Source organism: Anomaloglossus baeobatrachus, chromosome 6 (genome assembly GCF_048569485.1).
Source record: "Anomaloglossus baeobatrachus isolate aAnoBae1 chromosome 6, aAnoBae1.hap1, whole genome shotgun sequence".
Lineage (NCBI taxonomy): Eukaryota > Metazoa > Chordata > Amphibia > Anura > Aromobatidae > Anomaloglossus > Anomaloglossus baeobatrachus.
Genome location: NC_134358.1, coordinates 56737295 through 56761909, shown reverse-complemented (window position 1 = coordinate 56761909; position 24615 = coordinate 56737295). Strand labels below are relative to the sequence as shown.

General features: G+C 42.7%; 1 protein-coding gene across 2 annotated transcripts in view; it reads right to left on the bottom strand.

The window, feature by feature from the left end:
• The window catches only part of TRPS1 (transcriptional repressor GATA binding 1), a 387031-nt gene that overhangs the window by 261218 nt on the left and 101198 nt on the right, over positions 1-24615 (bottom strand). For both annotated transcript variants that reach the window (XM_075352932.1, XM_075352933.1), the window contains exon 3: positions 20988-21895. In XM_075352932.1, coding sequence (XP_075209047.1) covers positions 20988-21893 — 906 coding nt within the window. In that variant the 5' untranslated portion in view covers positions 21894-21895. The remainder of the gene's footprint in view (positions 1-20987; positions 21896-24615) is intronic.

Here is a 24615-nt window from a genome sequence, read left to right as displayed (position 1 = left end):
GGCATCCGCTGCCCTACTCCGGACTTTCAGCGGAGGTGGGCCCATCCTCTTCTGACATGGGCTCGGTGTCAGGCCCGGAATCACTATCGTCGGCCTCTGTACCAGGCTGGTGGCTACCAGCTGCCGTAGCCTCTAGGCTGGCTACTCTCGTGGCCACAGTCATGGAGGGGTGTACGCCCGACGGGCCAGGCGCAGTACGGTGCACGGGTAAGGAGGACGGAGGTGGCGTGGGGGCCAGGGGCAGACCGGGTCCCTCAGCCACAGCGGCCGGTCCCTCGGGGACATAGGGGCGTGGGTCACTCACCAGCTCCTCCATCATGGCCTCCATTCCATATACTCGTGCAACCGCAGCTACGTTCTCCACCTCCGCGGTCCACTGTTCCATCAGCCTGCAGATCTGGCTCCGGTAGTGGCGGCAGATCCCTGCCGTTCGGGCCCTCAGCCATGCCGCTGTTCCGGGCACCAGCTCGGTAGCCTCCGCATAACTAGGTGGGGCGGACATTTCTTGCCAGGGTCGGCGGACTTTGGGGTCCCAGCGTTTCTGCTTGTACCGCCACCTTCACATGCGTCCAGCCGCCATCGCGTCCCCCTTAGCTTCTTTCCGGCCCCTCCTCTATCGGGGCGGGGTTTTGGCCTTCGCGCCTCTGCTACTCGAGAAGACGCTCGAGCGGGAACTTTTCGCTCCAAAGATGGCGACTCCTGAAATTTTTCAGCCGGATACCTCCGGCGGTCACAAGGCGCACCTCTACCCAACGGCAGAGCGGTAAGATCCTGTCCGTGACGTCAAGTTGTCGCGGGCGGGGAGGAGGGTGTCAGGACTGCGCTCACCCCTCTGCTCGGGTCCGGCTGCTGCTGCTCAGTGGTGGCTCGAGCGGTGGGCCGGATCCCGGGGGTCTCGAGCGGCACTCCTCGCCCGTGAGTGAAAGGGGATTGGGTTTTGGGATATAGTCTATTGTCCGTGACGCCACCCACGGTTGTGGTGATTTGTGGACACCACCGCTGCTCTGTATGGGGATCCCGGAAGTGATGGTGTGAAGCAGCAAGTTGTTGTGTTGCCCCTCTGTGGGTAGGGGTTGGTGATCCCAGGGCCCAGTGATTAGGTGGGTGATGGAGGGCTTGGTGGGGTGCAGAGACGCGGGGGCAGCGCTGTGCCTTGCGGCACTGTGGTACTCACTCAGCCTGAGACGTTGACACAGTTCTCGGTAAAACACACGGCTGGAAAGACGGTTCCCACGGACGGCTGCACTTGCTTTCCCCAGTAGGTGACGGTGACGGTCCTAGGTGTCCTGCACCTAAGTTGATGTTGGTTGCGATGGGTTCCCACCGGTAACCTGCTCCCTGGCTTGGATATGGGCCGGAGGAGCCCTACTTTGCCCGCAGGCGCTGGCCCTGAGAAACTGGTGCCCTGGCGGTGGCGGTGTCTCTCCGTTACGGTTGGACTGTTGCCTTCTATCGGGACTTGGTTGTTGGGAGACAGTCGTCCCCTTCACTGACGGATTTGGCAAATTATGGCGACTCCTAGCCTTGCTGGGATCCGAAAAGGCCCCTGCCCTGGTGCTGACTGTCCGTTGTATACTGCTCCAGACCGCCGGGCCACTACTCGTCCGCGGTCCTTCCAGCAACCTCCAAGCAGTCACCCCTCCAGACAATCACCGCCGTCTGCTGACCTTGCTGGCACTGTCCTGGCACACAGCCGGACCACTTCAGGCTTTACTTCTGTCACTTTTCACTCTCTTTACACTTCACTTCACTTCTACTTAACTCCACTGTTTACTCAAGCTCTCCCTGAGCTAAACTGCCTGGTTCCTCCCGCCTCCAGGGCTGTGTACTCCTCGGTGGGCGGAGCCAACCGCCTGGCCCACCCCCTGGTGTGAACATCAGCCCCTGGAGGAAGGCAACAAGGATTTTGGGTTAGCTGAATGTGCCTAACTGGGGTGTAGGGTGTGGTGGTGTGATGACCTGTGGCCCCTGGCTTGCCCAGGGCGTCACAGATACCACTGACCAGAAGAGCTTACACTTTACAAGGGAGAAAGAGGACCCCGCTGATCATAAGAGCTTACACTCTACAGGAGAGAGAGAGGTTGAGCTTACACTCTACAGGAGAGAGAGAGAACCCTGGTGACCATAAGAGCTTATACTCTACAGGAGAGAGAGGACCCTGTTGACCATAAGAGCTTACACTCTACAGGAGAGAGAGGACTCCACTGACCATAAAACGTTACACTCTACAGGAAAGAGAGAGGACCCTGGTAACCATAAAAGCTTATACTGTACAAAAGAGAGAGAGGTCGAGCTTACACTCTACAGGAGTGAGAAAGGACACTGCTGACCATACGAGCTTACACTCTACAGCAGAGAGAAAGAGAGAACCTACTGACTATAGGAGCTTACATTTTCCAGGTTGTAGCCACACTTTCAGTAAGTCTGGCAGACATGATTTTAATACCATTTACCTCCAGGTTACCCCTATATCCGTAGTTACATAGTGTTTCTGGAGGGGACAGGATCTTTTTAACTTGCTTTCTTGTATTCGGCGTATGCACTGTATATCTGTGGCACAAATACTGGTTGAGTGACTTGTTTATGGAAAATTATTATACACAAGTTTATACTACAACTCATCGGTTCTAAGGCCAAAATTAGCAAGCTAGAACCCCCTTCATTTGCTTTATATTGGAAGCCCTCACTGCCAGGGTCGTCTCTCATATTTTATTGATGTTTATTTGCTTTCTTTAGTGACTCCTGAGAAGAAAATGCATAATTGATGTATAAAATCTGTCAGCCATGGCGTTCTGTACTGCTAGCATAATGCTGCGGCTGCTGCTGTTATGTTTACATCTCCATTATTATTGAAATTTAGTTCTCTTTTTTTGAATGCGGGAAGTCACATTCAAAAAATCCTTGTCTTCTAGGACAATGTATATTGGACCTCTTCTTTGAGAGGACTAGACTTTTAGAAGGGCAGTTTTACAAGGTTAGGAAACCATGGCAGATGAACCTGCAGAATTTTCCAAGAAATCCTGGAGGTTTTTCTCAAGAAGTGTGTTCTTTTGGGTTTTTCCTGAGCTTTTTTTTCCTTGTTTTTGACTGCCAGTGGTTTCTTTGAGCCTTCCAATGGTGGAAGATGCCCAAAGAATGGACCTGTCACTTCTTCTAACTGCTTGCTGTTTTAGGAGACTTGAAGTGGATATAATATGCTCACAACACTGAACATATAAATCGCAAGTCTTAGGGGTACTTTGCACGCTGCGACATCGCTACTGCGATATCGTCGGGGTCAAATCGAAAGTGCCGCACATCCGGCGCCGGTAACAACGTCGCAACGTGTAAAGCCTAGATGCGCTGATAAACAATCGCAAAAGCGTCGAAAATCGGTGATATGTGTAGCGTCGGTCATTTTCATAATGTCGCATCAATAGGAGATACAATGTTGTTCCTCGTTCCTGCGGCAGCACACATCGCTGTGTATGAAGCCGCAGGAGCGAGGAACTTCACCTTACCTGCCTCCACCGGATATGAAGAAAGAAGGAGGTGGGCGGGATGTTTACGTCCCTCTCATCTCCGCCCCTCCGCTTCTATTGGCCGCCTGCCGTGTGACATCGCTGTGACGCCGCACGACCCGCCCCCTTAGGAAGGAAGTGGTTCGCCGGCGAGAGCAACGTCGCAGGGCAGGTAAGTGCGTGTGAAGCTGCCGTTGCGATAATGTTCGCTACGGCAGCTATCACAAGATATCGCATCTGCGACGGGGGCGGGGACTATCGCGCTCGGCATCGCTAGCCGATGCTAGCGATGTTGCAACGTGCAAAGTACCCCGTATTGTCGAAGAAATCCATTTTTATCCTTTTAAGTGTTTAGTTATTGCTTTTTCAAAAGGATTTCAAGGGGGACCTACCTGAATTTTTTTTTTATTTTGGACATACCCCTACAGGAACAACACTATACCAGTCTATTTAGTGTCCAATATTGAAGTTCAGATCCGTTTATATAAATGAGGCTGAGTTGTAATATTACATTCAACCTGAAGATACATGTGGCACAATTTTGGGAATTGGCCATGTTTTTTGAATTATATAAAGCTCCATATGGTGCTTCAATATGTCACTGTATTATAAAGGAAATTGGCCCCACAATCTGTCACGCATGTGTCACGAGTGACAGACAGACAGTCGTGGTTTCTGGCTATAGAAAATCACAGCGTCTGGCTTCGCAGAATGCTCCCTGACTTTCCATTGTTCCTGCTGTCAGTATTCATTGGTGTAGGTAGCTTTCCTGCTGTATTCATCTCTCTCCCTTTGGACCCAGCAGGAGCTCGCCTTAGGGGTACTTTATACGCTGCAACATCGCTACCGATATATCGTCGGGGTCACGTCGTTAGTGACGCACATCCGGCACCGGTAGCGACATCTTAGCATGTGACACTAATGAGCGACAATCAATGATCACAAAATCGTTGGCACATCGCTCCTTTCCTTAATATCGCTGCTGCCACAAGTACGATGTTGTTCGTCAATCCTGCGGCATCTCACATCGCTATGTGTGACACTGTAGGAGCGACCAACATCTCCTTACCTGCGTCCACCAGCAATGTGGAAGGAAGGAGGTGGGCGGGATGTTACGTCCCGCTCATCTCCACCCCTCCGCCCCTCCGCTTCTATTGGTCGGCTGCTTAGTGACGTCGCGGTGACGTTGCGGTGATGCCGAACGCACCTCCCCCTTGAGGGAGGGATTGTTCGGCAGTCACAGCGACGTCGCTGAACAGGTATGTGTGTGTGACACTGCCGTAGCGATAATGTTCACTACGGCAGCGATCACCACATATCGTTACAACAACGGGGGCGGGTGATGTCGCAGCATGTAAAGTACCCCTTACACCCAGCTGCTGATCATCAGTATTCTCTTGGTGTTTAAGTACCCTTCCTATCTTTGGACTGGTGCTGGTGATATTTTCAGTTCCTTCAAGCCAAGGTTGCAAGCAGGTGACTTGTACTCATCTGTGGTATTGTGGCTGAAAACTCTGCTGAACTTCTACCTGAGTCATCTATTGATAAGAAGTTCATGCACTTTCCCCCGTGTGTCCCCCTTGTGTTTTCTTTAGTGTTTAATGGGGTTGATGAAGAGCTCATCTCACCCGTTCCCTATTTAGAGCCCAGCACTAGGGATACCTAGGGTCAGGCATTCGGCTTGGCACATAGGTGCGGAACCTATCTAGGGTGGTGAGGGACCCCAGGAACCAGCAGTAGGTTCGGTCAGTGGTCACCAGCTTCCCTTTCTCTAGACACAGGGGTCCCCTTCCCTTCCCTTTCGCCGTGTGCTTGGTACTTCCCTGTACCTAGCGTGACACAATCTAAACATTCCTATAATATAGGATCTGATGGTATATACAGAATCAAAGAGGGAAAAAGCTTATACAGTATGAGTAAAAGGTTTGGCCATATAGTAGTCATTAAAAAGAATTCCCACTACGAGTCAATCATGAAGAGTTAAGGTAGATAAACTAAAAACAATACTAATATGACAAGTCATTCCAAGTCTTCTCTCTTTTCATAAATATTCAGTATCGTCTGTGTCAAGGGCTCGCCATAGATATATTCCCAACAGTGAAATGTGTAAAACCCGTGGTTGCAGTTGTATAAACACACTTGTATTGCATCAGATGTTTAAGTCCGTAATTTGGGGGATGGTGTGCACATGTAATGAATGCAGTTGTAACGTGTCCTTTGACTTGTGAGGCCCCTCTGTAAAGTAGATTTTCCCCTCCTGGACTAGATCTACTGAGTTTCCTGAATAGTCTAGTCATAACAGATAAGGCAGCATGTACACAGTGCCTAACATGGAACAGAGTCAAAAAAGGAATATCCAGCTCACACAGGCTGAGCAATGAAAGGGGATATGTACGACAACTCGCCCGCCATGTCTGACAAAGTGATATAGTCCTATAATTCAGTACTGTCATTCAGAAGAAATGTTGTTCGAAAACTCTGCTTCTTGTTATTCGTAACACATCCTAAGACGAGCCAGATGTGACTCATTTCACAGAAGAGTATTACCGGTCACAGGTTACGGTGAGATTCCTTTTTTCCAGCGATCGCAGAAATATATCTGTTGGAAGTAGATACCTAGGTAAAAACAAACATTTCCACTTTGGAAAATTCCTACTTTTAAAGAAGTTCTTTATACATAAGCACAAACCTCCAGAAATCAGCAGGGATTTGTGTGGAGTAAAGGCTTCAATATGAAGTAGATAGCTGTCGGACAAACAATTGTTCATTTCTCAGCCATCTCTCCAGACAACCGCACACCAAGAAACGCGCAGCTCAGGCAAGGATTCTTGTGTACTTTATAAGACAGCTGCTGCCAAAGGACTCAGTGCAGAACAAAAGGATCAGCCATTGGAATTCAATCAACTGGATTATTATTTCTACTGACGTATTCTGTTGGGAGTCGGGAGGTACCCCATACATATTAGATGATCGGTCAATTCTGCCAAAGTCTTCAGGTTTGGATGACTTATCTGATGTGGAGACTTTAGTGCTCCTCTTAAGAGGCAACCTGTTATCAGATTAGTCCCCCAAAAACTCTGACCACCACCAACATTTAGCCCTTATAAGCTAGCTTTACACGTTGCAATTTCGCATACGATATAGTATGCGATTTGCAACGCCCCCATCGCATGTGTGGCACGTTCAATTTGTTGAACGTACCGCACAAACGATTAACCCCCATCACACGTACTTACCTTCCATACGACCTTGATGTGGGCGGCGAACATCCACTTCCTGGAGTGGGAGGGACGTTCGGCGTCACATAGACGTCACGTGGCAGCCGGCCAATAGAAGCGGAGGGGTGGAGCTGAGCGGGACGTAAACATCCCGCCCACCTCCTTCCTTCTGCATTACCGGCCGGGAGCTGCAGGACGCAGGTAAGATCTGTTCATCTTTCCCAGGGTGTCACACACTGCGATGTGTGCTACCCCGGGTACAATGAACAATCTGAAGTTCAATTCACGAGGAATGAACGACGTGCATGCGATGAACGTTTTACCGTTCAATCGCAATCGCACGTAGCTGTTACACACTGCAATGTACCTTACGATGCCGAATGTGCGTCACTTACGACGTGACCCCGCTGACACATTGTAAGATACATTGCAGCGTGTAAAGCTGGCTATATACAACCTTCTAGAATAGAGTATATATATCCTCAAGCCGATCTGTATTATACTCACCTGTCCGATGGGTGTCGCTGGTCTCAATCCAAATAAATGTAGAAACTTGGCACTCAGGATCAAGATGAACAATGTTTTTTATTGTAAAAAAACCTGTAGGACCAGCACAAGCATAGAAGTATCAGTCAAACAACCTTCATCAGTGTGCATACACAGAGGTCCTCAAGAGATAAGGTAGCGTGGCGAGCAGCGTAAGCCGAGTATGATGCAGTACATTTGAGACCGTTTGGGACCCTACTTGTGCACCCCTCCAGATGTGCCATCTGTATCTGCTCTGTCTCAATCCAACGCCTCCTCTCTGTTTAAGTTCGCTATCCTCCTTCTTGCTTAAATGGATGACGCGTTCTATGTCATCCACACAGTGTCATCCATTGCGGTCCTCTGCACTCGCACTTCTCTCTGCCATGCTGAGGGCAGAGCAAAGTATTGTAGTGTGAAGGGGCAGACATTCTTTCACCTTTCCCCTCATCTGAGCATTACAGTACGTTGCTCTGCCCTTAGTAAAGCAGTTATAAGTGTGCGTGCGCAGGAGCGGAATGAAGGACTCTGTGTGGATGATGTAGAACATGTCATCCAGACAAAGTAAGAAGGAGGATTGTGAACTTAAAAAGATAGGATGTGCCGGATCAAGACCAGTGACACCCATCAGACCGGATCGTTCATGCAGGCGAGTATAATAAAAGGTCATTTTTATGTTATACAGATCGGCTTGGGATCTTATATACAGGATTCTAGAATTCTGTATATAGGGGCTAACTGGTGATGACCACATCTTATAGTTGACAAATCTGGTGACAGATTCTCTTTAAGCATGACCACAGGAGAAATTGAGCATTACAATACGCCCACTGAGATAAATAGGTTGTTTGAGTTGTGGACAAGACAGAGTGATTTTGTCCACAACTCAGACAACCTATAAAGATTAGAAGCCATAGATTTGAGCCCTGTGATTTCTACTAAGGTCTATGGATAAGGCGGTCCATCTTAAATTGACCCCATATTTTTTAAATCTGGCCATCCATCCATAGGCACTGCAATGTCACCACACAATAGAGGCAAAATTAGATCATATCACTCTTTTACCCTACACGCAAAGGAAAAAAAAATAAAAGTAAATTAATAAAAGCATGGAGGCCGCCTTTCCTGTAATGAAATGTGGAAGGAGACTACATCATGAAAATTATCCTCATTTTTGCAAACAACGTTCCCTAGCACCAAGTTCATTCAAAAAATTCTCAGCTAACAGAACAAATTTCCAATATTCACAATTTATCATTTTAGTATTGTAGACATTCAATATCTTTATACTCAAATTCTAAAGTAGTATGTCATGTCAATGGCCAGCCTAACCCATTAATAAAGATATAAATAAAAAGGTTGCAAAAAAAATATAAAAAACTATTAAAAAAAAACAAAATAGTAAAAAAGTGAGAGACTAACACTCTTAGCTCAAAAACTTCTAAGTGATGTGGATTTCACCCAGCTCTGGAGTAGTGCACATAAATGTCAAAGGGAGTGTCACGATTCCTCTATGCAGAGAATCTTGCACTAGAGATGCTCTGCCGTGTTTTCTGGACTGCTGAGCTGGCAAGGTTCATTAACTGTGCAGGATTATATTCTGGTTCTGGGAGGTGTGTGCTCAGATGTTTCATCTTTCTGGTAATTGCCCTGTTTCTTTACTGAGCATGCTCCCTCAGAACCTTACCAGTCGTACATTCTGGTTTGGTAGTTGTGCTGTTAACCGGTGTCTTTGCTGTGTTCTGATCTCTGTTTTCTGACAATGGACTGTTGCTTGACTTCTCTTTGCCTGCTCCCTGCTCCTGTCATGACTTCTTGCCTTTTGACCGCAGACTGTTATCTCACTATGTCTCAGTTTTCTCCCTGAAGTTATTAAGTGTCTTCCTGGAATACTGACCCCAGATCGTGACCTGACTATGCCTGAATTCTCCCTGTGTCCATACGTGTCCTCCTGTTACCTTACCCCAGTTTTCCTGACTACTCTTCCGTCTGTACTACCCGTAAGAATAGGCTTGCATTACAGGGAGAATAACGTTGTAAAAATTATCGTTAAATGTCATCCTTGAAAACATTTTTTACTGATCTCCTATAATATATATATTTTAAATCTACAAGCTCCTAAAAATTCCAATAAGGCACCAAAATCAACTATACCTTCAAGGATACATGCTAGTGTACGGAAAACCAAATAAACCTATGTAATGCTAAAAAAAAGTTAATCTAAATTTCTAGGCAATTTGAATCCTGTTATTTGGCTCCAGAAAATATACAATTTAGGGATCATTCACATTGAGCTTTGGCCCTATGGTTGGGTTTTGTGTCTGTAGAGAGATAGAAGCTTGAAAGGAACCATATAAAGCAATGAAACAAACAGAATTAAAATGGACTCCTTTTTTCATGGCGAGGTCGTCTACTTCTTGGTCACTTATCAAAATAAAAAGTACTAAAGAGTCCATTTGAAATTTGACCCATTGCACTCTATGGCTTAGTCGGAGGTTTAGTCTGAATCCCATGTAAATCCTATTTTTGGGGGGTTCAGAAGTAGATGGATACCCAACGAGAGTGTAAAAGCAGTATAAGTGGCCTCCTATAGAGGATAAATCTTGGACTAAACGGAAAAACGTTACTGAAAATTTAGCCCACATTTATAATATATCGCTAATGTAACAAAATGTTATATATACACCAATAAAGCAGCAAAAATAGATCTTTTCAAACCCAAAATGTAGTATATTTTTCAGTTGTTCTGGATTAGTTTCAAGTAATGTATAAATAAAAATGAAGGATCATTTTCCAATAGAAGGGATTCTTTCAAATATTATATTTGAAATTTTTTTTAAAAAAATTCTATATATAAAAAAGTAAAGTACAGTAGCCTGAAGAATGTAAAAATATATATCGATTAATGTATATAACAGCAAAATCGTTTAAGCTTCTACAAACAGAAAAGAATGTAGGCTTTACAGTAGATTTTTAAAGATATATGTTTTTTAAAAAAAAAAAAACCCTCTGGCAGAAAGAGCGAGCGCGTCTGATTGATTGGCTTAATCAGATTTAATTATGTAAAGCTCAATGTAACCCTTTAAAATAATGGAAATTACAACATATTGAAGCAATTTTTATTAACTTTTCCCAGGCTTTCTCGTTCTCCTTTAATTACGCTAAAGGCTAAAAAGCAATGGAATAATATTGTGTGGTCTTAACCGCAAAAAAAATCGTAGAAAATAAAGACACATCTGTAGTTGTATTTATTCTGATTATTTTGTTAAATTAATTCCTTTTAAAACTTTTTATACTTTTTATTAGAATTACTTTGATTATTTTTAGTTCAATTATAACATTATTTGATAATCATTTCTATTATATATTAGATTGGTTGCTGAAGTTTTAGTAAAATACATTAGGCTTGATGCAGACGAGCATCCAAGAAAATCGGATCAATCACACTGTGATCAGATTGAGGTCTGATTTTCTCGGATACGGAAAAGATAAAATACAATTTCTATCTTTTCCATTCTGTCAGTCTGTGATGTCATCGGAGCGTGCAATTTTATTATATCTCAGGGTGGTTGTGCAATTATATGTCTGTATGTCTATATACCGGTATCCATCTATCTAATATCTATCTTTCTTTCTTATCTATCTCTATAGCATTCATTGGTGTCAAAAAACACTAAAATAACACGTAAAAACAGTGACCCACCTCAGCTAGTGATTATATGCAATAATGACCCACCTCAGCTAGCGATTGGATGCAACAGTTACCCACCCCAGCTAGTGATTGGATGCAACAGTTACGCACCTCAGCTAGTGATTGGATGCAACAGTGACCCACCTCAGCTAGTGATTGGAGGCAACAGTGACCCACCTCAGCTAGTGATTGGATGCAACAGTGACCCACCTCAGCTAGTGATTATATGCGATAGTGACCCACCTCAGCTAGTGATTGGATGCAACAGTGACCCACCTCAGCTAGTGATTGGAGGCAACAGTGACCCACCTCAGCTAGTGATTGGAGGCAACAGTGACCCACCTCAGCTAGTGATTGGAGGCAACAGTGACCCACCTCAGCTAGTGATTGGAGGCAACAGTGACCCACCTCAGCTAGTGATTGGATGCAACAGTGACCCACCTCAGCTAGTGATTATATACAATAGTGACCCACCTTAGCTAGTGATTGGATGCAACAGTGACCCACCTCAGCTAATGATTGGATACAATAGTGACCCACCTCAGCTAGCTATTGGATGCAATAGTGACCCACCTCAGCTTGTGATTGGATGCAATAGTGACCCACCTCAGCTAGTAATTGGATGCAAGTGACCCACCTAAGTTAGTGACTGGAGGTAACAGTGACAAAAGTGACCCACCTCAGCTAGTGATTGGATGCAATAGTGACCCACCTCAACTAGTAACTGGATGCAACAGTGACCAATAGGGAGCCATGGGATCAATGCACTGAGTAATGCTTTTTTTTTACTTTATAATTAGGGATGATCGAATACTGCAAATATTTGGCAACGCCCATATTCACCGAATAGGTCGCCGCTATTCGACTATTTGCGAATATTCGATGCGCAAAGTAAGTCTATGGGAAACCCGAATAGTTGCCGAATAGCAACTAGTCGGGCTTCCCGTAGACTTACATTGCGCATCGAATATTCGCATAGCGGCAACCTATTCATTGAATATTCGCAAAGCCAAACATTGTCGAATATTTGTGATACTCGATCATGCCTATTTATAATCCATTCTTAGCTATTTTTTAAAATATCTAAGTGGCCAAATCCCTTAAAGAGAAATTATCAAGAAGTTACATTTTTTAAATTCAGGTTTCTGCTAAAACAAAAATTGCATCTTTTTCATATAACAATTAATAATAATAATAATAATAATAATAATAATAATAATAATAATATTTTCACACAAGCCATTGGGGCCCTTTTTAGACTCAAACTTCCTGCCCTTTTAGGAAGAATTTATTCCAAGGCTCCATACTACCGTATCAAAGGCCACAATTACAATGACAAGTAATATCATAATAGGTTATTTTAAACCTGACCCTACTCCCCTTCCCTTTGCACAGGCATATTAAATTGTTCAATACAAAAGATAGGGTCAGGATCCAAACATTGTGGCTATGTACATGTGTTGTTTCCTGAAACAATGCAAAATTTGTAAAATTGGGAACCTGTTTAGACAGCAATATTATTGTGAAATGAGCATGTTCACGATAATCTTGCAATTTAAATAGACCTTACAAGGCTCCATTAGATGATACGAACAGACGGCTAGGGGTGACTGGGACTATGTTAGGTAAAGTAACAATTGTGTACACACAGAAACTTCAAAGAATGGACTGCACTGTGCATGGTTAACCGCTACTCCATTCAGATTGGGCTTTGTGGAGTTGGGTTCAAAGAGGTTTCTGATACCGTGCCATTCTTATGGATTGTGCCTGGTATTGCAGCTTTGTCGAGTGAATACAATAACAGTCAATCTTCGTACACAACAGTTGTGTTGGCTTTTTGCTAACACCAGAGACAGCTATAAATATTGATTGAGAAACATTGATTTTAAAATATTGATTGATAAATAGGGATGATCCAATAAATCAAATATTCAGCTACGCCCATATTTGACGAATAGGTCGCGGCTATTCGACTAGTTGCGAATATTCAATGCGCAATGTAAGTCTATGGGAAACCAGAATAGTTGCTGAATAGCAACTATTCGGGCTTCCCATAGACTTACATTGCGCATCGAATATTCGCACAATGGCGACCTATTCGTCGAATATTCGCGAAGCCAAATATTGCCGAATATTTGTGATATTTGATCATCCCTATTGATAAATATTGATTTTGATGAAATCGACATATATGGTAATTTGTGGGATTCGACAAAAAAAAAATGGTCTGTCCGCCACTGTACCAGTATTGTATAAGTGAACAAATAAGTTCTGAAGGAGTGAAATCCCGTAGACATTAGTAACATTGGTGGGGGAACAATACAAGTTTTCAGACATGTTTATGTGTGTTTACATTCAGCTAAACATTCTTCTGTAAAAAGCCCAGCCACCGCAGATCAAAGGCTGCGCTGCAGAGATGAATGCCGCCATCTACTTTATCTTCAAAAATAATAAATACATAGAGAAGCTCGTCATTGTATATAGAGCATATAGCTTGTAAAGCTCAGAAAGTGGGAAACTGATGATACACAAATTGATGCAAAATTTAAAGAATTAGTCTACAACCGATGTGTGTCCATAAAAGGAAAGGGAAAAAAAAAATCTGACCACCTTTCTCTTACCGCCATAACATGTATCACCATGTTGTCACAGGCCGTCCTTTATTACAAGCATTTCTATTAGGGATGATCGAATACTTCGATTATTTAGCTTCGCGAATATTTCCAGAATACCTCGCCGCTATTCGACTATTCATGAATATTTGATGCGCAATGTAAGTCTATGGGAAACCTGAATAACAACTATTCGGAACTATTCGGGCTTCCCATAGACTTACATTGCGCATCAAATAGTCGAATAGCGGCGAAGTATTCGGAAAATATTCACGAAGCCAAATAATCTAAGTATTCGATCATCCCTAATTTCTATACGTTAATATTCATCTTACTGCTGGGCCATTTGTCTCTAATACAGCCCAATTGTGACCGTAATTTACACTTTGTATTAAGAGATCTTTTGGTCCAAGACATTTTAATTAAATTTAGGGGTTTTGTTTTTGTTTTTTTTAAAAAAGCAAAAGGTGCTTTTATCAATAAAAATTAATTTTAAAGCCATAAACATTAATTACTTTCCTCATCAGGAGAAATAGTCATTCAATTGCACAGAAATGCAAAAAGCCATCATAACAAAATACTGTAATGTATCATTTGCAAATCGTAATATTGCTTTATGTTACATGGGACTGCAGGTAATTCTCCTGTATTATCTAAGCTTAAAAAAAATACAGACCACAATGTATTTTAATTAAAGAGGAGTGGACTAGGCAGAACTCGAATTTGTCTGTCTGTTCGAATTTTCCCGGGAATTTTGATTTGTGGAGAAGCTATTGCCTGCAAAATGAATGCCCCTTATCTGCTGGGCTCTTTGCAGACCCCAGAGCATAAAAACGTTAAATAAAAAATATGAAATACTTGTATGCCCCTCACCGTTCAGCTCTCTGACCCATCTGCATCACACCATTGTCACCAATCCAGTCTTCGTTGCATTTTCGAATCTTTGCTGCTTGTGCTGAAATCTTTGGGCTTCTCATTGTGAGCCGGAACTTTTAGCTCTAATGGGGACCTGTAGGGTCCTGCACAAGCGCGAAGAAGGAGACCACGTCATGCATAGAGATGAACGGACTCATAGAAGTTCAGGTTCTGCCTGTTCAGCCGGACTTTAGATGAAGCTTGTTCTGGACCAGAACTTCACCTTAACCTCATTGGAAGTCATTAATTGGGCAGTTCGGCTCTTCACCCACATACAGCCAGCCATAAACAGTACACTTCCGGAGGAGGGTGAGGCTTTTTCATTTATTTTGCCCACACTACATCCAATAATTATTATTAATTATTATAGCGCCATTTATTCCATGGCACTTTACAGGTGAAAGGGGTATACAAAATAGGGACAGGTACAATAATCAAACAATACAAGGCACAGACAGGTACAGGAGTAGAGAGGTCCCTGTCCACGAGGACTCACAGTCTACGAGGGATGGGTGAGGATACAGTAGGTGGGGGAAGAGCTGGCCGAGCAGTGCTGTATCAGACTGAGGGTTACAGCAGGTTGTAGGCTTGTCGGAAAAGGTGGGTCTTCAGGTTCCTTTTGAAGCTTGTCAAGGTAGGCGAGAGTCTGATGTGTTGTGGCAGAGCATTCCAAAGTATGGGGGAGGCACGGGAGAAATCTTGGATGCAATAGTGGGAACAGGAGATGAGAGGGGAGTAGAGAAGGAGATCTTGCGAGGATCGAAGGTTATAATGCTAATTTTACCCCCAGTGAGAGCCATTCAAATACTGCAAGCAGCTCACACTGGGTCAAGCACCAACCGTACCCACGCACAGTGATGCTTACTCGAGTGGTTTGCAAACACAAAGCAACCAAATTCTGAGCCCAAACACTGATTTTTTTTTTGCAAAAACTGTGCTCATTATGAACACCAAACTTTTGGGTCCGCACATCTCTAGTCATAAAGCATGGTATTGGCGTGACCTTGTGCACACATGTGCAGAAAGATCCTGGGCCTCATCGGAGCTGGATGATTTCGGCACATGGCCGGGAAGATCAGAAGATGCAGACAGGACCTGACGGGTGATAATAAGGGGTGAAGGGGCATGAGAGGGGAGTCGTAAGGCGAGTTTAATAGGATTTTTTTTTTAACCTGTTGATGGCCATTTAATGAAGTACATTACAAATAAAAATTAATTTTAGTAAATGTGGACTTTTGAAAATTATTACGAGAATTTAAGAGAATGCATCTCCAATTACATTGATAATTTTAATTTTGCCACAACCTTAATATACTCAAACAACTCAGCAGTAATTTTGCTGTAATCACTTAAACGTATGATGAAACTTCTAGTACCAAAACATCCACAACGTCCCACGCCACATAGTACCTGCTTATGATTTACGGAAAGCAGCAGTCATGTCTGGAAAGCTGATACAGTCAATCATCGCTCTCCCACCAGACAAGTATTTTTGCCTGGTGACTTTCCAGCTGGTGTAACAGCAGGAGGCCGTTGTTTAAAATAGCCCAGTACCACGTACGTTCCTCTTAATTACAGCTTAACGATTTTATGCTATAGGATTGCCGTAGATTTCATTCTATAATGTGCTAATACATAGTAAGTATTGTGTGCTATATAAAACCAGTGGGGATATTAGCATTTAGCATTTTCCCCATGAAACATTTGATTTTATTAACTTATTTCAAATGATGAAGCAAAAAAAAAAATACAAAAATACTAAAAACTTAATTGGATCATTCAAAAAGTCCATAAAATAACCAAACCTTTTATAATTCGATATGTCAGAAAATAAAACCTATAGAGATAAATTCCACAAGAAAAATAGCTGAAAACTCTGTTAAAACGTCTTAATTTTATTTGAAAATCCATTAAGATAAAACATGGCAGAATAGAAAGTATAATTGTTAATGTGTTTAGAACTGTCCGGACTTCATGGTAATGGATTTTTAAAGAGATTGTACCCTACTTTTACATTGATAGCCTATCCTTAGGATAGGTCATCAATGTTAGATTGGCTGGCGTCTGACACCAGACACCCCCGCTGCCCAGCTTTTCTGTGTGTCGGCAGCGGCAGCAAACAACTGGAAATGCTCAGTTCCGGAGGTGCTCCATTTTCGGATAGTGGCCGTGGCTGGGTACTGAACATCCGCCTCTTATTGATCTGAATAGGAGGCGAATGTGCAGTGCCCAGTTGCGGCCACTATCAGAAGACTGAGCAGCTCCGGAAATGAGCATTTCTGCCTGCTGCTGCCGCCGGCACAGAAAAAAGCTGATCAGCATTGGTGCAGGGTGTCAGACCATGGCCGATCTGACATTGATGACCTCTCCTAAGGATAGGCCATCAATGTAAAAGTAGTGGACAACACTTTTAAATCAAGTGAAGAAGTTTACATTGAATTTCCAGCTATTATTACTATTGAATTGGTGGTCTACACAGCCAACGGGCCAGGTGGAAGTCCAACATGTAATATGCAGTAGTGGAACAACTGAACCGGTGGACCAATTTTTCTTTGACTTCTCATATAGAGGTAAACAGATAAACCACATACCATAACAGAGTCAGAAATGTCTACAAAGTGCTCTCTTAACACTAGAAGTCCCAGAGAGGGGTCATTTAACAATTCTACCTTTGGAACTCGGAGATGGGTCGAATGACCTGAAGGATTTTAGCTAACATCCTATAATCACAGTCTTCTGGTGAATATAGGATGCTGGCCATCACCGTCTTATGGTGATGGCCACATTTACAAATGAAAGGATGCTAATTGGAGCCATCAGAGTTGTCAGTTTGGACTAAGGGTCATTTGACCCTCTTTGGGGACTTTAGGGGGGGAGCTAGAAATTTCTGGGACTTTTAGTGTTAAAAGGGTTGTCCACCACAGGACATAATTATTGGAACCAGGGAAGTGAAAAAAAGAGGACACTCATCTCCCATATTAGCACAGCTCCTCTGTATTGATATGTCCCCACTGGTCTACCTTTATCATCATCCAGTGGAGTCATAAGAGTGATACATCTGCTGATTGGCTGTAATGGTCATAATATGTCCGAGCCAAGAGAAGAAACATGGACATTCCCACTAGATATTGATACTGGAAGACCAGTGGGGGGATACACTGCTGGCTATTGAAAAATGGTGCTGCTTCAGGAGGGGAATATTATTTTTTGTTGTTTTGCTCTGAAAAAAAAAAATAGGATCCTAGAAAAGTTCGCAAGGGTATGTGCACAAAAGGAGTTTATGATGTCGATGCACCTGATGAGGTTTAAACTAATCAATGTGATTTCGGGAAAAATCTGGTGGCCTTTGCTGTAATGTTGTCATTGTTTCTGCAGCAGCTGCGCCAGTGGCGTCTATTTTCCAATGTGCAAACTGTGAGTAGGTAGAAGCTTCCTAGCGGAAGCTGCACGGGGAATGAAAATGCTGTTTGTTTTAAAAACTTTAAATACATTGTGTGAATATACTCTAAGCTTATATCTATAGAACCAAACTAAACTCTGGAAAAGTAAATTAGGGCATTGATGAGGGAAATCATAATAAGGCCTAGGTCACTATTAAGTTGAGGGCAGAATTCTATTTCTTGGCACACAACAATCATTGACCAAGCTGTGACAATGCTACAGATACTGTGATCCAATGAGCATTTCTTTTAATTCAACCTGTGCTACTTAATTAAAGGGGTGGGTCACAAGGTAGCATTACTGGCCACATCGATATAACATTGAGAAACAAGGCTTCTCTCAAATACCTTGTGTTGGCAATAGTGCCTGTGAGTGGCGCTATTGCAGTCCACTCATCCACATTGCGTGACCCCCGAGCTCCGTGACCTCTGGTGTCTGGTGATGTCAGGTCAATTTCCAGTTGATCTGACACCCCCGAGACCGGATCTCTGTGAGTGACTGGCTGTGGGCGCAGTTTCACCACTCATCACAGCCCAGCATCTCCCTGCGCTCTCCTTCAATGCAGAGCTCAGAAAGCAGGAGCAATGCTGGGCTGTGACGAGAGGTGAAACTCCACCCACAGCCCAGTCAATCACGGAGACAGGGTCCCGCCTCAGTGATGTCAGATCAACTGGAAGTTTACAGTTAGGTCCAGAAATATTTGGACAGTGACACAAGTTTTGTTATTTTAGCTGTTTACAAAAACATGTTCAGAAATACAATTATATATATATAATATGGGCTGAAAGTGCACACCCCCAGCTGCAATATGAGAGTTTTCACATCCAAATCGGAGAAAGGGTTTAGGAATCATAGCTCTGTAATGCATAGCCTCCTCTTTTTAAAGGGACCAAAAGTAATTGGACAAGGGACTCTAAGGGCTGCAATTAACTCTGAAGGCGTCTCCCTCGTTAACCTGTAATCAATGAAGTAGTTAAAAGGCCTGGGGTTGATTACAGGTGTGTGGTTTTGCATTTGGAAGCTGTTGCTGTGACCAGACAACATGCGGTCTAAGGAACTCTCAATTGAGGTGAAGCAGAACATCCTGAGGCTGAAAAAAAAGAAAAAATCCATCAGAGAGATAGCAGACATGCTTGGAGTAGCAAAATCAACAGTCGGGTACATTCTGAGAAAAAAGGAATTGACTGGTGAGCTTGGGAACTCAAAAAGGCCTGGGCGTCCACGGATGACAACAGTGGTGGATGATCGCCGCATACTTTCTTTGGTGAAGAAGAACCCGTTCACAACATCAACTGAAGTCCCGAACACTCTCAGTGAAGTAGGTGTATCTGTCTCTAAGTCAACAGTAAAGAGAATACTCCATGAAAGTAAATACAAAGGGTTCACATCTAGATGCAAACCATTCATCAATTCCAAAAATAGACAGGCCAGAGTTAAATTTGCTGAAAAACACCTCATGAAGCCAGCTCAGTTCTGTAAAAGTATTCTATGGACAGATGAGACAAAGATCAACCTGTACCAGAATGATGGGAAGAAAAAAGTTTGGAGAAGAAAGGGAACGGCACATGATCCAAGGCACACCACATCCTCTGTAAAACATGGTGGAGGCAACGTGATGGCATGGGCATGCATGGCTTTCAATGGCACTGGGTCACTTGTGTTTATTGATGACATAACAGCAGACAAGAGTAGCCGAATGAATTCTGAAAAGTACCGGGATATACTTTCAGCCCAGATTCAGCCAAATGCCGCAAAGTTGATCGGACGGCGCTTCATAGTACAGATGGACAATGACCCCAAGCATACAGCCAAAGCTACCCAGGAGTTCATGAGTGCAAAAAAGTGGAACATTCTGCAATGGCCAAGTCAATCACCAGATCTTAACCCAATTGAGCATGCATTTCACTTGCTCAAATCCAGACTTAAGACGGAAAGACCCACAAACAAGCAAGACCTGAAGGCTGTGGCTTTAAAGGCCTGGCAAAGCATTAAGAAGGAGGAAACCCAGCGTTTGGTGATGTCCATGGGTTCCAGACTTAAGGCAGTGATTGCCTCCAAAGGATTCGCAACAAAATATGGAAAATAAAAATATTTTGTTTGGGTTTGGTTTATTTGTCCAATTACTTTTGACCTCCTAAAATGTGGAGTGTTTGTAAAGAAATGTGTACAATTCCTACAATTTCTATCAGATATTTTTGTTCAAACCTTCTAATTAAACGTTACAATCTGCACTTGAATTCTGTTGTAGAGGTTTCATTTCAAATCCAATGTGGTGGCATGCAGAGCCCAACTCGCGAAAATTGTGTCACTGTCCAAATATTTCTGGACCTAACTGTACATGACATCACTGGACACCAGAGGTCACAGAGCCCGGGGGTCACGAGATGTGGATGAGTGGACTGCAATAACACCACTCACAGGCACTATAGCCAACACAAGGTATTTGAGAGAAACCTTATTTCTCAACAAGACATCGATGTGCTTTGGAAAACTAAGTAGTGAACCACTTCTTTAATGACATCTAATTAACAGATATGTTGAAAATCACCAATTCAGAGTGGAGATGGGGATAATGTGAAAATCCTGCCTTGGGCACCAAGATATTTATGTCCATCCTCCTGTTGAAGAAATTCTAAATAAAGGAACACCAACATTGTATATCCTAGTTTGACTTGAGATACTTGAGCCTTTGTGGTTACAAGAAAACCAGCCCTGATAACAGAACTCAAAAAAGTAGAACAAGTATGCATAAAAAAAATATAGACGTCCACAAAAGGCAAGCTATACAAAACTAAAACCTCTGCAAGTAAATGTAATCAAACATTATGTTCATAAATATGCAAAACATTTTAAGACGTTGACGAGGATTGGAAAATATGGCTTCTTTACTCCAAACGGTTCCATACCTGATCACAGATTGAGTAGGATATTGCAGGCAAGCTACAATCAGGTCAATAGAGCCAACTTGCAATACTAGTTACAGCCCATGGACAGGTATAAAATATACATTATTCCCATTATAACCTTAGATTAAGAAACAACCCTGGATACATAGACTAGATGACTCCTTGAATAAGACACTAACCTGAACATCATATGTTCCGTTCAACAAAACAGGCCTTTGAGAGTTCATGTCTTGTAAGACACCTGAAAGCACAGAACGATTCACCTTGTGGAAATCTTTGGATTGGCTGAACTGTACCATGTTGTGAAGTGCCAAGATTTTGGTGTCAAGTTCAACATCTTGCCTAGTACGGTTGTGTAGGCCAAGATGGTATTTACGAAAATGTTTGATCAGATCTGTGGGATCGTTCCCGTAGTACCCATAACCACAAATGTTGCATTTGAAATCCTGAAGTTCTGGGGATAAAGGTGCAGATTCAGAATTGTCATTGACAAACACAACAGTATGGGTTTTGTTCAGCCCTGAACTCCCATCTAAAGGCACTTGAAGGTTTTCAGAGGCCACCGAGGCAGGACTAGAGTTTTGACAGTCTCCTTTAACACTTTGCATTGTGAGGTCAGCAGCCCTTGGAGACAATTCATTTTCTTCTCTATTTTCTAAAGTGTCCCCAGAGGCAGCAGAAACCAGTTCTTGCATTTCATCAGTCTCAGATTTTATAGGTGATTTTAGGGTCTCGCAAATGACCCTAGTATCTGAAGTGGACAAAGCCAACATGTTCTTTTCTGTCACCTCATCATAGGAGACATTTCTTCCTTTATGGTGGCTGTAGTTAAGTACAACTCTCTCGCTGAGTCCTAGACTTTCAGAGTCTTTTTTAAAGCTGGAAGAAGGTTCTTGATCATGAAAACATTGATCGTCACTGTTTTGTTCTGCAGAGTTAGAATGTTCACTATTTTCTTGCATGGGATCAGTGGGAAATTCTGTGCTCCTCACAATATCTTCTCGTTCTGATGCAGCACACTCAAGAATCTGTGCTTCACCTTCACTTGCAACGTTTCTCAGAGGGGGATTCTTTTTCCGGACCATATCTACGAAAAGTAAAAATACATTAAATTCAGATTTTATTTCCTTTAGGTCTACATTATATGATGTGTTAAAGAGTTAACAAGTCAATAAACACTTGTTGAATAAAAAATGATTAATAGGGTAGGGTTGCAAACGTATATGGCTGAGCTACTGAACCTAGTGATTGGCTGCAGGGTTCACATGTGCTGTAGTCGCAATATCACCCAGGCATCTCATTAACAAAGACTGAGGCAGCAATAGAGACACAGGTCAGGACTTGATGATTAACATCGGAGTTTAATCTGACCTAGTGGAAGCCAATAGAGAGAGAAAATTCACTACTGGAAAACCCATTCGATAGGCTCCATTTTGATGTACATTTTTAACGCACAAAAAAAGAACCATTTTTCATTGACCTGATCTTCATCCATTTATATTAAAGGGTTATTCCATCTCCAAGATCCTATCCCAATATGTAGTAGATGTAACAATAATAATATTAGCAAATACCTCCACAGTAGTATACTTCTCCTGATTAGCTATTTCACTTACCTTATGTGCAAGGCATTACAGTAGCTTATGTATGCATGCTTACGACCACTCATAGTAACAGTTAGTTGCTAGTGGTCATAACGATGGATCCCTAAGCTGTTGTCATGCCCTGGATATGGGGTAAGCAACCCAGCTATTTAAAAGAACTATACTACATTTGCAAATATTATTATTACTACACCTACTACATATTGGGATAGAATCATAGCAATGGGAATAACTCTTTAAATTCTTAAAAAGGAAATCACTTACATAACTACAGATGGCATTGGTATGTTGCAGTGAGGTCACTCAGTTCAATGAGATCAACTGAGGTCAGGTTACCTGCGATCACAAGTAGAGGACCGTGGGAACCTCCAGCTGTGATCTCAAATAACTTGAGTGACGTCACTATTCATCGCATGGCTCATTCTCTGCCTGAAGCCCACAGTGGGTAGTCATGTTCTATGGCCGTGAGCTGTACCTTAAGATGTAGCAGAGCTGGAATCATTGTGGGACCTCTTGTGGATTACATGAGACCTAGGTGTTTTGGGGGGGTAATAAAGAGGTGAAAGACGGTGGATTTTTATTTTTATTTTATTTTAAATAACGGATTTTTTCGGTGTATGTGTTTATTTTTTTCACTTACTAATAAGTAATGGGTGGGTCTGATAGGTGCCTCCCATTACTAACCGAGGGCTTAGTGGCAGCTGTGAGTGGTTATTAACCCCTTATTACCCCAACTGCCACTGCATCTAATGGATGCGACAATCCAGGGAGGCTGCTATGTTTAGGCTAGGGGGCCCAATAAGCATGGGTCTGCACAGCCTGAGAATACCAGCGTCCGGCCGACAGGCTTTATCATGGCTAGGTATCAAAATTGGGGGACAACACGCTGTTTTTTAAAATTATTTATTATAAAAAAAAAGCGGTATGTGGTTTCTTTTTATTCTGAGACACAGCCAAGATAAGTGCACGGCTGGGGTCTGCAGCCTGTAGCTGTATGCTTTATCTGTGCTGGGTATCATAATATATGGGGACTCTACGCCAATTTTTTAAAATTTAATTTTACACCACCATATAGAACCGCAGACAGGGTCTTTGATTGCAAGCAGACAGACACACTGTCACACAGGCTGAAAGTATGTTTAAATACTACCAATCACAGACGTCAGGACTGCTGGTGGGTGGGGAAAGCAGTGAATATGTATGAAGCTAATGAGCGGCCCTAGAAGTAGAATGAGCGGCCCCAGAAGCAGTTTCAGCTATGTCAGAGTCTCGATAAGTGTAATGTGCCTGTGTTATTCTTATTTTATATATATATATATATATATATATATATATATATATATATATATATATATATATATATATATATATATATATATATATATATATATATATATATATATATATATATATTTCTTTTTTATTACTCGAGTTGCCGGACCTATATTTTTACCTGAAGTTCCCTGAGAACTTCTGGCCCAGGTACTTTTGAAACCATGCGGATCCGGACTTTTACAGTCCGTGTCCGCCCATCACAATATATTACCGCATTCATTTAAACCGTAAGTAACTGGGGTTTTTTTGCGAATACCTGTAAAGATCGGGGATAAAATCCCCCCTCAAAACATAGTCCAGGTCATTCCCTGAGTCAAATGAGGTGGCTTTGCAAAATTTTGTAACAGTGTGGCGATGGTGCGGATTACTTTAGCAGACATACACTCAGCTTTATATATTAGATTATATATAAACATATAGTGCCTATGCTACAGAAATGGATAATATCATTTTTATAAGACGGATGCATAGACAAACTGAGCAGCTAATGAAACTTACAAAAGGAAAGACTTAACTATGTTCAAAAGGCGGAAGACACGCTTTGATAATCCATTAGCTGAGTGGGAAAAGTTTTGTGCCAGTTTGTGGTATACATTTATGAGGAATGGAAAGTACTATGGAGCTGAAGAGGCTTCATGAATTGACTGCATCCCTAGCGCAAATGTCAAGATACTCCATCATGCAGCCTCCATCCATCTCATTCTTTTAATTTGATGAATATCAATAGGACACAGAGGCAGACGTTAAATCAGAAGCAAGACAACAGTCTGATCAGTGTAAAGGCTGACATGGATGACGTACAACACTATACCATTATACACGATCTTCATTAATAGGCAAACAATAGTGAGGAAGTGTTCTTTCTTTG